The sequence below is a fragment of the Prorops nasuta genome, unplaced genomic scaffold (assembly GCF_024137725.1).
Source record: "Prorops nasuta isolate Cenicafe-Biocafe unplaced genomic scaffold, Cenicafe_Pnas_1.2 PNAS00010, whole genome shotgun sequence".
Taxonomy (NCBI): Eukaryota; Metazoa; Arthropoda; class Insecta; order Hymenoptera; family Bethylidae; genus Prorops; species Prorops nasuta.
This window is the reverse complement of record NW_027116807.1, coordinates 1729780-1745135: the sequence shown is the minus strand read 5'-3', so window position 1 is coordinate 1745135 and position 15356 is coordinate 1729780. Positions and strand designations below refer to the sequence as shown.

The following is a 15356-nucleotide window of genomic DNA, read 5'->3' as shown; positions in this document are numbered from 1 at the left end:
AACGAATTCTCAGATCCACCCTGCCTTAAAGAAGAATTTTATTCCTTTGAAGATCTGTATAGATTCGCGTTTGTAGAAAAGTATAAACTCAGATATATTCCATATATGGTAGTTGATTTTTTAGTTTGATTTTTTTTTTCAAATAAAAACACTCTTTAATAATATAGGAATTTTTGGTTACTTACACAAAGCTACGAAACCATCCCGGCGACTTTGTCTATATTAAGGAAATAACCAGTGACACCTGTACCTTATTTACTCATTGCAAAATGAGGTATCACCAAATAGAGAAAATATCGCGTTTGTCCTGCATGATAAAAATGGTCTCATCTTACTAAAAGTATCAATGGATCAATAGTTTTTTATACGCGGGTAGTGTAATTTTGCATAGCGTTTGTTATGAAAAAGCTTTGTTTCATGTCTACTTATGCATTGGTATTGTAGCTTTTTTCTAAACTAAATAACAACATATTATTAGCCCATCATTTGTGAATATATTTTCAGAAAATTTTAGAAGAAATAATTTTGGTGTTTGTGCTGCTAATAAAACTATGTGAGGGGGGCATATGAGTGTCGCGGGGCAACAATTCACGCTAAATAGAATACCCACTAACTGCTGCTGATCCTTCGAGAGTACGGCGTTCTTCAACAATGGTTATTGCAACTTATATTTCAGTTAATACAATTAATTTACAAAGTTGATTAAACCACATTCACTTAATGTTTGCAAGGAGAACACAGCTTAATATATTTTCAATGTGATCATATAAAAAAATTGATAATGTGTATTTATCCCCCGTCCTCCTCTTGATCGTTTCTCAGAAATTCTGGGAGAAGAGAATTTGGCGGTTTTCCGTTAAAAAATGCTGTGGAAGGGAGAGAGATGAGGCGTTACAAGGTACTGTGCATGTGCAGTACTTGCAACGGTCACTTGCTTGCGTTGCGACCGGCTTAAATTAGTTTACAGTGAATCTGTCAGTGAAATTAGTAATGTTTTTAGTAATCTGATAGAATCAGTTGTATGAATTCAATAATAATCTTGAAGTAACGTTTTTAGGAACTGTAACTTTTTACCTTATTGCCGATAAAGACAATGGTTTTCTATATTATCTTGAAATTGGAGAAGAAGATGGTTTAACTGATTTATACCGGCATTGCTGTTTCAAGCAGAGGTAAGCTTAAAGGCGACAGCGGCAATATTAAAAATCTTTTTATTCGATCGAAATGTATTTTTTGGTATTTGTAGATAACTTGTTTAACGATTTTATTCTTTTTACGTGATAATTTCGATTAAAAAAAGCTTTAAGGAGAATTCTTAATAAACCTGACAGTAATTTGTACTACCTGAGCAGAGGCACTTTTATGGCAGCCAAATATAGCGATATATTATAAATTCAAGGCATGAAAAACTATTCGAAATGACAGTGTAAAAAAAAAGTAGTGAAAGAGAATAGTTTTCTTTAACTCGTGGTATTTATTCGGTCGTTTCTCGTGCGTAAAAGTGAGTTTTAGTCGGTTTTAGCACGTTCGCGATGAAACATTTGTGGTCGAGAATTCAGAAGATGGCGAAATGGAATTTCCCGCCATTGGAGCCGACCACAAAATTGTTTGTTGTAATCCAGAACGTGACTGCTGTACCTGTAAGTTTTTGAACATATTATTTATGTTTTGAACATGTGTATGCTATTTTAATCCTTAATTTATATCAAACTACATATATTTAATTCACTTTTTAATGTGTTGTAACTTTTGGAATATTATAATTAAGTAGCACAAAATTTGAATGTTTCAAAGTGATTAATAATAGTTCTTTTTATAGAGTGCAACAGAATATCAGGCTTAGTGCTGTAGATGCATAATTAAAAAATGTGGTTTTAAATTTACAATTTAATATGTATAGTAATTTTAATGATTGATTGAAATTGAGAGTAATTTATTATATTTCTCAACCAACTGTTCAAAATGTTTACCATAGACTTTCAAACAAGGAAAAATTTTGAATTTTTTTTTTAGATATATGTATAATATGTGTGTGTGTGTGTGTGTGTGTAGTTGAAGTAAATTGAAAATGAAAGATTAATATGCAAATGACGCTTTGTGGCTATAATTAAAAGAGAGTGATAGAAACAACAATATTAATGGGAGTCAAATTGTTTCGAAAGACAAACTCTTAATTTTTTAATATTGTTTTTGCAAAAATATAACGAATGGCTGTGCTTTAGTTTGAATTTTTTTCTGAAAGTATAGCTAATAAATTTTTTTCTTTTTGCATAAATAATATAATAAAAATAGTGCAATGACAAATACATTAACAATACGTCTGGAGCTATGTTGACCGCAAAATGGTTATAGGTGAAAGAGGCAAGAAGCTTTTTCTCTTATTTTAACTCAAATCTGTCTTACATTAATAGTATATGAGTAAAATCAAACTTAAATATATTTTGAGTAAACTAAATTACAATAAGCCTTTTTTCTATTATTGTTCATTTTTATGTAATTTGTAGAAATAGTTTATATGCTTAATTTTATATCTGCTAACTATTTTTATATATGATATGATCAAAGAAACTACAGATATTACAGTTAAAACAACAACCATCAAAAGTAGCAAACAAAAAGCTAGGTTTCATTATTGAGAATTAATTGTTTTTAAGTGCTTAATTATAATGTACATTTTATATTCTGTTGCCACCATGCTTATCACCTTAAGTTTTGCATTCGCTGCTTTTTAATTTCATAGAATCCTTTTCTTTTTGACTGGTGAATTTGATATGAGAAAATGGAAGATGGAGGTGCTGGGACTAATTTGGAAATATTGAAAGAGAAAATTACTGTTGGATACAATTTTGGTCTTAGCAAATAAGCAATTGGAATGCTTGGAGATTCACTGAAGCTAGCTGCGAATGTTTTTCCATGGCTGGTGCATCAATTTTAAATCTAGCGTAGAATCTGATCTATAGAAGCTCGTCATTGTTTACTCTTCACTCAGGAATGTGACTGCTTGAATTGAGGAAATAGATATTACATCCCAATAATCTTATCTATGATGATGCAGTTTTCTATATCCATAAAATTCTTTTACTTGTTAATTCTGTATTACTGAGAAGTGTCTCGAATGAAGCAACACTATTGTATACTAATGTTTGAAGAGGAAGAAAAAATTGTTGAATATTTTTCTGCTAATTAATTAAATTCTTTGGCTGGTCTTATAAAGCTAGAACTTTAGATCGATGGAAGAAAAGCACAGTTTGTTTTATTTGAGAATTCCCCTTGACGAAACCAGTTATAGAAAAATATTAATGTAACCTGAGAAAAAAAAAACAATCTTCTTTCATAGCTCAATCATAATATATGTGTTAATAAGCAAAGAGACCAATTTAGATATGAGAGGATTGATCAAGCGCAAATCTTAAAAACTTTACTTTTCTGAACTGAGATAAACAAGTCCATGCTGATTAGCAGAGGCAACATAATGATACAAAATGAATAGTGGCAGAGCTCTTTTATATGTATATATTTGACAAGAAAGAGTAAATTAATTATTGCAATATTACCTTTCACAAATGATGCTATATATATTTTCAACGAGCATTGTTTCAAATGGACGAAATACTGAAAAAGAATAAAGCAGCAAAGAACATTTATAAAAAAGAAAAGAACCCTGAAGAAAGCTGTGATTTCGTAGATCGGTGTTTAAAGCGATAATCGAGCTATGCAAATTCAACCAGCCGACACTCGATGAAAGAACTCGTTAAATCGACGATGCTTTCCTGCGAGTAATAGTTTCGTTTTTCCTTTTATCCTGCCTCTCGTCCCTCTCATTTTTCACCATCGCCAATACAGTATTACTTTGCTAATCAAGGTATGACAATTTATTATTAACCTGCAGTGCCAATATTAATTTTCCTCCTAGCCATATAAGAAAGAAGGTCCAAAGAAACTCCTCGTTAAACGGCAATATCAAACTAATTTATCGTTAAAATATTTCTCAGAGACCCTCGCTTGGATAAATGTTATAAAATGACAATTACCGAGGGAAAGGAGTAAGTTGTGTAATTAATAGATGGAATGAATGGTGCAAAAAATGCAAGGTATAGAGTGGGGTGGGGGTTCGGTCTGTCCGATGATTCGAGTCAAGATTATAAAGGATTATTGTTTTCGCTGTGGAGGAATGCGTGCGTAAGCAAGAGGGTGAGAACAGTGCAGGCATATCCAGGGTTTTGGTTGAGTGCCACTTGTACGCTTTTGCACGCAGTTACTATATATCTGTCCCGAGGGTTAAAGCAAAGCACGAAAAGCACTGGAGAGAAAAAGAGTGTGTGGTGTATTGGGTGCTACTAAAAATCCTTGTTACATCCCCTCTCCCCCGACGCTCTCTAGCATCGGGACACGCAGGAAACGCTGACGGTCCTCGACAGGTTGGACCTGGACACGGAGAAGCCGACCGAGGAGGAGCTGGCCAGGAAGTTTGGATTCGAGGACGACTATTATGCCAACACCCTGAGCAGATGGCAAAAACTCAAGCCTCAAATGTGGTCCCTTTTCGACGAACCTTACTCCTCCGCCGCCGCCAAGGTCGGTACGATCATTGCCTCCACTCGACTCGTTCCCGAAGACCCTTAACCGTACACCCGAAATCTACCGAGCGATCGATAGAGTCGATCAACATTGTTATTAAAGCACGCTTCGCGCGTTATTGCTATCCTACATTGTTCTTTCGGACGGAGCTATCACGCGGCCTACACATACGTATAGTCTCTCTCAAATTTATCGTTTTTCATCAAATGCTCCGTAAGGTTAACGGTCTTGGGGAATTTCAGTCAATGGTACGATCGGAAAAGGATCGTTCAACGAGAAAATTCAATTAAAAGTGGGGCCGCGCGACAAGTTTTCCAATCTCTCTCCCTTCCACTTACTCTTATCCGAGACTCGTCCTCCGAAAAGGCTATGCTAAATCTTTACGACGTATCGCGTAATTCAATGTCCCCTGCAACGTTTTACGTGCTGCAATTTCAAAGGTCTGAACGTCGCGCTCGTGTCGCTCCGAACTTTTCTATTTCTCAATTTTTAATCTCGCTGAAAGTGCATATAACGATGCTATATAATGTCTAGTTTAACGAGCAGAGTTTTCAAAGTTTGTCAAATGAGACACGAGTGCGTGGGTTGAGCTATTAACGATATTTCATAGATAGCATTTCTTCTTTCGACTCTTTCGTTAGAATTGCTTCGTTTAGCCAATAAGATAGATTCGGTCGATATACCATACTTTTCTCCCCCTCTTTATTGCCCTATTCTGATAATAATTTCTTATTTCAAGCTCTGTCGGTGTAAAATGAATTTGTGAAATATTGCTGGAGAAGTCAAATATCGTATTTATGTACCGTGGGCCCTGATAAGACATGTTACAATATAAAATATTCGTGCTTCCTTGTTGATAAGTAAAATATTTTAACCGGATTGAGCAAAACCTCAAATAAACACTGAATTTCACAGGATGATTCCATTGGCTTTATTTATACGGTAGTAAAAGATCAGTGTATAATCTCGTTCAAAGTATGGCTTACCCAATCACGATCAAAGTAAAATCTCTTTTATGTGTACAAACACGAAGCGTGTTGGATCCCATTAAATGTCATTATCTCTGATTTTGCTTTATATCATAAGAATTAGTGTTGGTACAAGAGGAATAATGGAAAAAGATTTATGGAGCATATGGTTCTCGTGACAAAGTATCCCAAAGAAAATCGTAATTAGTTTTGGAAGGAGCTTGTCTCGATATCGTTAAAATTGCAAATGAGCAGAATGTTTGTCCCGTTAGCTTTCCACGAATATATATGGACGAAGAGCGAGCTAGGGGTGGGTCGGGGGATGATGGTAGCATTAGCATCAGTATAGACGATAGTAACTATAGTATATGTGAGTGTTAAAAGCATTCAAAGACAGTACATGTGCTAACGATGTGATTCCAACAGGTTATCAGCATAGTCTCGGTGTTCTTTATCTGCGTCTCCATCCTTTCGTTTTGCTTGAAGACTCACCCCGACATGAGAGTACCGATGATCGCGAACAAATCTGCAAACATCGGGAACAAATCGACGTGGGCCCTCGACAAGACGCAGACTTACGCCCACGACGTGTTCTTCTACATCGAGTGCATCTGCAACGCATGGTTCACCCTGGAATTCCTGATCCGCATCACGGCCAGTCCGAATCGTTACGTGTTCATCAAGAGCTCGGTGAACCTGATCGACATGGTGGCGACGCTGAGCTTCTACCTGGACCTGGCGCTGCAGCGTTTCGCCTCTCACTTGGAGAACGCTGACTTTCTCGAGTTCCTCAGCATAATTCGCATAATGAGGCTTTTCAAGTTAACGAGGCACTCGTCGGGTCTGAAGATTCTGATCCAGACGTTCAGGGCGTCTGCGAAAGAGCTGACGCTGCTGGTGTTCTTCCTGGTGCTGGGCATAGTAATCTTCGCCAGCCTGGTTTATTACGCGGAGCGGACACAGTACAATCCACACAATGACTTTAAGAGCATACCGTTGGGGCTTTGGTGGGCCCTGGTCACAATGACAACAGTTGGCTACGGCGACATGGTCCCAAAGACCTACATAGGCATGTTCGTGGGCGCTTTGTGCGCATTGGCCGGTGTCCTCACGATCGCCCTGCCGGTGCCCGTGATCGTCAGCAATTTTGCTATGTATTACAGTCACACGCAGGCGCGAGCCAAGCTGCCGAAGAAGAGAAGACGCGTCCTGCCGGTAGAACAGCCCAGGGTGAGGGCACCAGGAGCCCCTCCAGGACCTCCCGGCGCTCCTCAATCAGCCGCTGGACCACATTTCCAATCGCTCAATCATATGCCTCCTCACGCCGGTTCCGGCCCACCCGGGGCTAACCTCTGTTCTTCGCAACCACCCGGAACCGGTGGACCGGGACCCGTTAATCGAAGGATGAACGCCATCAAGCCCAATCACCCCAAAGATCCCTTCACCGCCAAATCAGGTATAGTTTCTATTGTTCCGAACGTTAAAGAACGATTCACCCGTGCACCAAACAAATTCTTCACTCACCTCGCTTTGTCTTATTATATTGTCTTTTTTTGCTTTCACTTCCAACGCTCTCGCCATTCACCTATTCTTAACTTTCTTCCTCGCATCTCTGCTCTCTCAATCCTCTATAGTTGTGAATCTACCTTTTAATAATATGCACTTTCTTCCTCTACAAAGGTCTGTTTTCACCATAGGAATAAGGAATGGATATAAGGAATGCTCGACTTACCACCACTATCGAAACCATATATAATTCCCAATAGATGAAGATTTTGCTTTTATCGGGAGATGAACGATAAGGAAAGAGCTATAGGGGATAGCCATCGCACACTTGTATATCCTCGCTCTGATAACCGAACAAACGGGCCATTCTGCTGTGCGTTGCTCGCTGTATCACTTGATTTCGCTTCCAACCGATCGATTTTTAGAGTCTGGAACTACTCTCTTTTGAAGGAAGATCTATCCAACGGTATTCTGGGTATATATATATACATGACACGTTGATTCATGAGCGTCGTTGCTGTCTCTCTCACCCCCCGAGATGCATAAATTTCACGCGGATGAGATATTTGTGTGTATAGTACTCCATTCCCTCACGATCCGTTATAAAGATATTTGCCCTAGTAGGAGAACCTTTATAATCCTCCCGTCGGCCTTGCGAGCGTCTCTCTCTCTCTCTCTCTCTCTCTCTCCACCCATGACTAATTTAACCGGTAAACATTTCAACCCTTCGACCAAACTCCCTTCTAAGAAATAAGCACAGCAACCCCTATCTTTTCTAATCGAGCAAACAGCTTTTTGAGACAGTGACATGGAAAATATTGACATAAAAGCTACCCTCCCGTTTCTGTAATTACTAATTCCTGTATCAACAAGAGAATTCTCCTAGTAAGGATATCAATTGTCAGCTCGTGCTTTCTCGCCCGAGGAATACAAATTTCTCACTCTGATTTTTTCCCAACGATAATACGAGTTTTATTGACACAAACCTGGGAGGTTTCAATCTATATATAGTATACATTGTACAGGGAAACCAAGTTTTTCACATTCGTCAATGTGTGTGCGAAGAAAATAACGTGGTAACCATAATAGAGCGTAAATGTGAAATTTTCGCGAGTATGATTTAAACGTGAGAAAATGTCTATGGAGAAAACAGACCGCTTTTAAGTGTAGCTAGCCACTTTTAGAACAATGCACGCACTTTTCTATGTAGTTTCGATAGAATTGAAATTTTAATCTGAATAATTCAGACATTATAGATATTGTGCACTAAAGCTTGATGGTCGTATAGTGAGAGCTAATCAAAGAATATGGTATACATGGCTGAAAAAGCTCAAAACCGATTTTATCAAAGTTTCGAGGCTGCTTTTCAGAGTTTGCTTAAATTTTTGATTAGTTGCAAACATAAACTACGTTATAGAAAAGAGCAAAATTAAGTTGGAGAAGCTTTAGTAAAATCTCTGTGGAAAGTTTCATCGTAGGATCATACACCTTATTTATCGGGTCTCGAATATTTACAATATAATAATATTGTTAACGCGTACGTGCGCAACGTTCGAAACAAGTGATTTCATATATATATATATATATATATATATAGTATATATTCACGCGTGTAGAATTTACAGCATAAAATAGTATACGTTGCAATTGGACGGTTGATTTAAGAAGAAAAATTTGACATTACTCGTTGCTATCAGCCATGTAACCGAAAACAAATCATTCAGCTGCTGCAAACGCTTAAGAATCGAACGTGCAACGGCAAGCTGATTTGAAAGTAGTGGCACTTTTCTGTAGTTGTCGATGGTTCTCGTTGAGGAGAGAGAATCTTGCACACAAATGAAGGAAAGAAAAAAAAATGTTAGAATGAAATCCGCTGGATTGAATCTGATTTCGCAGTAACTTTCGACGACCATCGGGTTTTTAAGTAAAGTGAGACGAGAACCTCGCTCGAGTGGATATAACCGGGCAGCGTCAATGTTTTCCTTTTTCTGGTGTGCGGTGGGTTCCAGAGGAAGACCGGAGGAACTCTAACTTGCTGACCAACGGGACCAAGACGACGACGGGGGGAATGGGCTAATGAAAGCTGGAACCAAGATTACGTACTCTCCACTGCCAATACGAGGAGAGCAGGAGGGATAATTGGAGGAGGAGGAGGAGGAGGAGGAGGAAAGGAAGAAGAAGAAGAAGAAGAAGAGGAGGATAACGATGATGATAGGAAGATAAGAGGAAACCGTAGGAAGAGCCTTTAAAATATCAGTTGCAATATCTGCAGAGCTTTGCAGCAAGATTATCTCTATATGTTCCTCAACGTCTTCAGTTCTCTCTCTCTCTCTCGCTCTCTCTCTCTCTCTCTCTCTCTCTCGCTCGCTCCCTCACTCTGCCACATCTTTCACTCTCCCCGATGTCCCTACACATCCATCGCTCGCCAGATACCATTATTAACGCGAAGGATACACAAAGAAGAAGCTCATCCTGAATGGCCAATCACCGCGCGGAGAGTCGGGAAATTAGCGTTGTTGGATCAACTCCCGAATGTTTATACGCTCTTATATAGAAAGCTGTAGCTTATATTCTGGCTCGTCCAGAGTACTCGGGAATTATTTCTTTTACGACCTCCAGGAGTCTCCCCCTGCAGTCTATAATATCATTTCGCGAACCTAAATTTCTCAAAGCCATTGTTCTCTTTTGCTTTATCCTTGCCACTGTTATCCCCCATCGTCCCTCGAGAATCCTACCTGCTTATACCCAGGTTATTGCTCCTCCGAAGCTCCGATGTTTCTACAAAGCATTCTCACGCGCGTTCCTTCTCTCTTCCCGCCTTTTTTGTTGTTCATTTAATTTCTCTTCGTTTTAATTCCATTCCACACTCGTGCGTTATCCTCATCGCGATGCAAAACTGTCGGTCCCTCGCCCGACTTTCCACACGAGACTCTTCTCTCGCATTTTCCATCGTTTTCTCTACTCTCCAATCCTTTTTCCCCTTTTCTCCATCTAACACTCTCCTCGAAACTTATTAGGATTTTATTCAACGAACGCGAATAACGTAGCTGTGCTCTGTACTGCGCTGATAGGCTTAATTTTAGACGAGTCGTATGTATACAAATTGTAGAATATTAGCGCGTGGCGGGTTTCATTATCGTTACATATTAGATCGGTCAATTTGTAAATAGTATAATTAGAATTTATTTGACGATAGGAGAATTTGCTGGAAATATGCGAGTTTTCTGCGTACCTATACATATATATACCTATCAACTCCACCGGGATACTCGACGTTAATTTCTATCGCGTGTTTCGCATTCCTTATACAGATGGCTTCTGTCGTCGACTATTTCTCGTACGCAGCTTTTTCAATTACCCTCGTCTCTCGTTCATCGAACATAAAAATATGTAAATAAATATTCTTATATACTATACCTTGGACACCTTGCATATATAAAGTTATAGAAAAAGTAGAAATCAACTGACGCAGGTATAAAATCATCTCTATATATTATACATAGTATATACGTGTACAATATATCATTTATACATGTTTATTCACGCAGATCAGTTTCAATTCGGTCAACTGCTACAAAGCACTTGCGTCAATGCGTCATTTATATTTATATTATCGAAAGAATAATAGGTCTAAATACACACACACACACACACACACAAACACATATACAAAATGTACTAATTGTAAGTATACGACACGCGCGACGAAGCCTTCTTTTGCATTTCGTTGGTACGAACCGAAATTGGTGTATATATCGTATGTTACATAGCTCGTATATCGATAGGGTTTGTTGATATTATCTAAAAATAGATATAGGCCAGTGCAATACAACGGGACGCTACGTCTCTTTTTTATATGGAAATAAAAATATTGCTGCGCGCATTTAATCGACGACGACGTAACCGTCGAGTACATTTAATATACATTATTACATATAGAAATAATAGATAGTGCGTAATTGAAAGTGCGTTTAAATATCGGGGGAGAAGCTTGCACACTAGTTAACATAGCAATTCTATAGTGGAGAAACGTTGGTATAGATGTATCTAGGGTGGGGGTATCCGCATTGGAAACAGCGTGTGCGTGAAACAGAATCGAGTAAATGAAAATATGCCAGGGAAAAAAGTAATTAATTTACCACGTACGTCAAGCGAATATTCGAATACCCGCCAGAGTTTCAAAGTATTCTTTACGAGAGCAGGAAGAAATTGCTGTATTTGACGAAGAGATGGGATATTTTAGTCGAGTAGGATGATCCGTATAACCGTAGTGGAGGAAAATTTGCGCTTCACGCGAGAGAAATGCAGGGATAAGCGGGCCTAACCCATCGAGATACAGGGAGACCTCGAAGCCTCGGAAGGTACTCGATCTCGCAAATTAAATTCTAAACGTTGACGTTAACGATCTTTTACGATGTTTACGATGCAATTGCTGGCGCGATTCATCGGCCTTGATGGACTCGTGGAGAAACAACCCTGTGAAATACAGCGAGAATTTATCATGTACAGTTTCACGTGGTAGCAGCTGCCATTGTTTCCGCATCTCCTCTCAAGATACCCGTAGAAGGAGATATCTCTATTTGTAGTCAGACAGGATTTCTACTCGAAAGAAACAATCATTCGATATCGAGGTTCAGCGACTCCTCGTGAAATATTTAAAAACAGTTAAACGGTAAAAACTGTACGATCGACGAAAAATGTATTTGCGATATTATTCATTGTCCTTTTTTAACCTTGGTTTTTTCACTTAGAAATTTATACATCGAGTAAACAAACCGTGTTTAAAACAGAGAATTGAAGAATGTACTTTTTGTCGTTTGTTACCGGTGTTCAACTGTTTTTGTATGTTTCACGAAGAATTATTGGATTATAGCATCAAACTGCTGTTGCTTTGAATTATACATTTTATTCGGGTATAAATAGAAAATATTGTCTCTCTATAGATATCTTAAAGTATAGATATATATATATATAGGCGCGACACGGTTTAGCACGTCGGGGACCTTTCTCCTGCGCACGCGAATCTTCGTCGCGTCTTCAACCGTTTTTTAATCCTCACCACGCACCAAAAACCACACATCTTTGCTCAGCGCAGCGTGGCAATCATCGCACTCGCGTCTCCGTGCGAACCCTTTTGGAAAAAGTTCCACGTTAAGCCTATATATAGAGTGTTGAGAAAGGAGGATTACGAATAGCTTTGTGGTAAATAATGAGCGAGGGTGGAAAACGAGGTCGATTATGGATTTTACCGCTGTTGGGCCAGCCTGCCAAGTCCAATACTTGGCTTTGGCTTTGCGTTTCCGAATTAACTGCGATTGTGACGTCATAACGGTGTTGTACTACTGCAACAGCCTTCCAAGTACATTTTGAAGGGTTCCAGCAAGAAACATACGTCTCTCCTCATTCGTTACTCGCCACTAGAAATTCTCCTGAATTTTGCCCGACGAATTCTTTCCTTTTCTACTTATAAACAGCGACTCGCACAGGAGTAGTACTCAGCGTATAGTCAGACGCGTTTGAGAAAACTAGGAAAAATTCACTCGTACGCCACGATTAACGTTAGATGACCTTGGAAACGATCGAGAGACTCAAGAAAAACATTATTATCCATTGGAATATCCTCCCACGAACCTTACTCTTCAGGGTTAATGTGACTGTCCTCCGAAAGGGTTCTGCACGGTATATCAGTAGTAAAGGTAAACGATACATACCTCCATTGGATTCTGGGGAACACGGTCCTATTTCGCAAGTGTCTCTGTGTGTTATCATAGCTAATATAGGAGATAGCGATTAAATATTGTACAAAAGATATTATCGTAGTTCTAAATAGTATAGAGCGATAAATAGCGGGAAAAGTTGAATAAAAAGGGAGTGAAGCGAAGGGTGATTTCCTTGGGGTGAGGGATGTGGTAGCGAGTTGTCGATCGGGCCTGGTCTTCGTAGTCTATTATCTGCTTTTACGACATTATTAAATCTCCAATGGTACAAGGAAAGTCCATCGTTGGAATACTGGCACGTAGCTAAAGCACGCATTTTTATATCATCCCGGTAGACATATCCATCCTCCAATTCTCAGGAGAAAACTCGGGGATCAAACTGGAACTGCGCGAATCCTTCTTTCTCGACGGAAGGAAATAAAGCAGCAATCGTGGGGAATGCTGCTAGGTTTCTTTTCAAGAAGAAATTCCGCGATGTTCGCGCCTCGAACAGATTCAATGTTCCGTGTGATCAGTGACATATTATATACGTACGTACGTATATATATATATATATATATAAATAAATAAACAAAAGGATGAAACTCGTAATTGTATCAACGAATTTCAAATCCGCGTTTAACCTCTTCTCCATCAGATGTACAATATAAATTTTATATTCTCTCTACTATATATATATATATATACACACACACAAACAAACACACTTATCACGGGGTCTCGGGTAGCCCTCGCTCGAGGGCATAAGCCTTCTTTATCGATATAACGCAGCTTACGTATCTTGGATTGTTTTTAATCCACGCTAGTTTCAGCTATAAATAAATAATAGGGAAATTCGCGTGATAAGAGGCACCATATCAACGAGAGCACGATTCGTTGAACCGAGAGAAGAAACCTTTATCGAAATGACAAATGTACTCCAGTTGTATTACTATATATACATCGCATTATTGACGTTATCATACGAAACCGGGCTTTTTCTCGGCTCTGTTCAATCTTTTAATACCTCGACACGTAAAGTGATGTAAAAAGTTTTTGCAAAGAATAAATGTACGAGTTGCATGTTTCCTATATATATGAGTATATTTTATCATTGGTGTGTATCTCTCCAAGTACCTTCGCTAGTCGCGAATGCTTATCACGGATGTTAAAGAGCGCACGATCCGTGACCTAGCTGGCTCGCGCAAGAATCAAGATTTTTCTTTTTTCTTTTCTTCCCTCTCCTCTCCTCTTCATTTTCCTTTTTCTTACCGACCACCGTGGAAATGCGTGATGTTTTTAAAGCAATTAACAAGAAAATGTAATATAGTATCAAAAGGGGGAAAAATTGCTGCAGGGAAATTTTTGATCGTAAGTTCGAAAGACACACGATTCACTGTGTGTTTCTAGCCTCGCGCGATGTGGGAAACGAGTTAATGGGCTATCGAGCAAAGTCTCGCTTGTCAGGAGATTTTCGGTAGGTGCTGCTGGATGTATGAAAATGTGCCTTTCCCCCGCGAGTCGCCAAGCAAAATGGTCTGATGGTTCTTCGCTCGCGGCCATTCGCCACGAGAACCTTTCTCAAACAAATGCATTGCGGAAAAAAGGACAGTTTTCAATTTCCATTCCCCTCCCTTACCCCCCTATCACTCCTACAGGCTCTATCTAAAAAATTTCTCTTTTCCTCTACAAATAACCTATACAGCCCATGCTCTCTTTTCTCACTTTGCCAACTTTACACCGCTTTTTCTGCTCTGCTTCTTCTAATAATAGGATATAAACTCGTTGAGGCAATTCCTCAATTAAATCTACGGTAAATAATGCCTAAAAATCTCTTCTCTCGTCTCCCCACTCCTCGTTTTATCCCTCTACTAGTTCCATCGATAATATTTCTCTGTGTATCTCTGAAAACCTATATATATATATATAGCTTATTCTCTCTACTCTTTGCTAATTTTACAGTACTTCGTCCGCTCTCCTTCTTGTAATAATACGATATAAGCTCCGTAAAGGAGCCCATGAATTATGTCTATGGTAAAGAATAACCAAAAATTTCATTCTTCTCCTTCTCTCTTTTTCTCGCGAAGCGAATGTGTACAGAAAGTGGCCTAATTCGCAAAATCCTTTGACTGAAAGTTTCGCAATTTTTTTCTTATTCATCATAGAGAATACGAGTTTCCTTGAAAGCAGTCAAAGAGAGCTTTTTTTAGCGTGCTCACAAACACACACAGACACACGTACACGAGGGTTAGCTATTGAACAGCAACGCGAGCAAACATAGCATTGAGTAGCACGCTTCTTTACACGTACGTCACTCGACGCACAGTATAATACCACCGGGACCAATCAGCAGCTTCCGCTTTTCCACAATCTTCAAATTATCATCCCGTATATATATATATATATATATATACTATACTATAACTATATTACGGTACATCTATAAGGGGAAGAGACATGTGTGTGTGCGCGTTGTATACCTTTGGTATACGAAAACACGGACGAGCGTATGGAGAGTCGGGCACTTTTTATATATCGTGTATGCGTGTTGCAGTTGGTCAAATGGGAAATGAGTGGGAGGAGGAGGGGGGGGGGGGGGACTGGCATA

The 15356-nt window shown here is 39.0% G+C and overlaps 1 protein-coding gene across 2 annotated transcripts in view; it reads left to right on the top strand.

Annotated features, from left to right (window-relative positions):
• Positions 1-15311, top strand: part of Shaw (Shaker cognate w) — a 36274-nt gene extending 20963 nt beyond the window's left edge. For both annotated transcript variants that reach the window (XM_066732304.1, XM_066732303.1), the window contains 3 exons: positions 4381-4575; positions 5973-7002; positions 9062-15311. In XM_066732304.1, coding sequence (XP_066588401.1) covers positions 4381-4575; positions 5973-7002; positions 9062-9129 — 1293 coding nt within the window. In that variant the 3' untranslated portion in view covers positions 9130-15311. The remainder of the gene's footprint in view (positions 1-4380; positions 4576-5972; positions 7003-9061) is intronic.
• Positions 15312-15356: the final 45 nt, after the last annotated feature.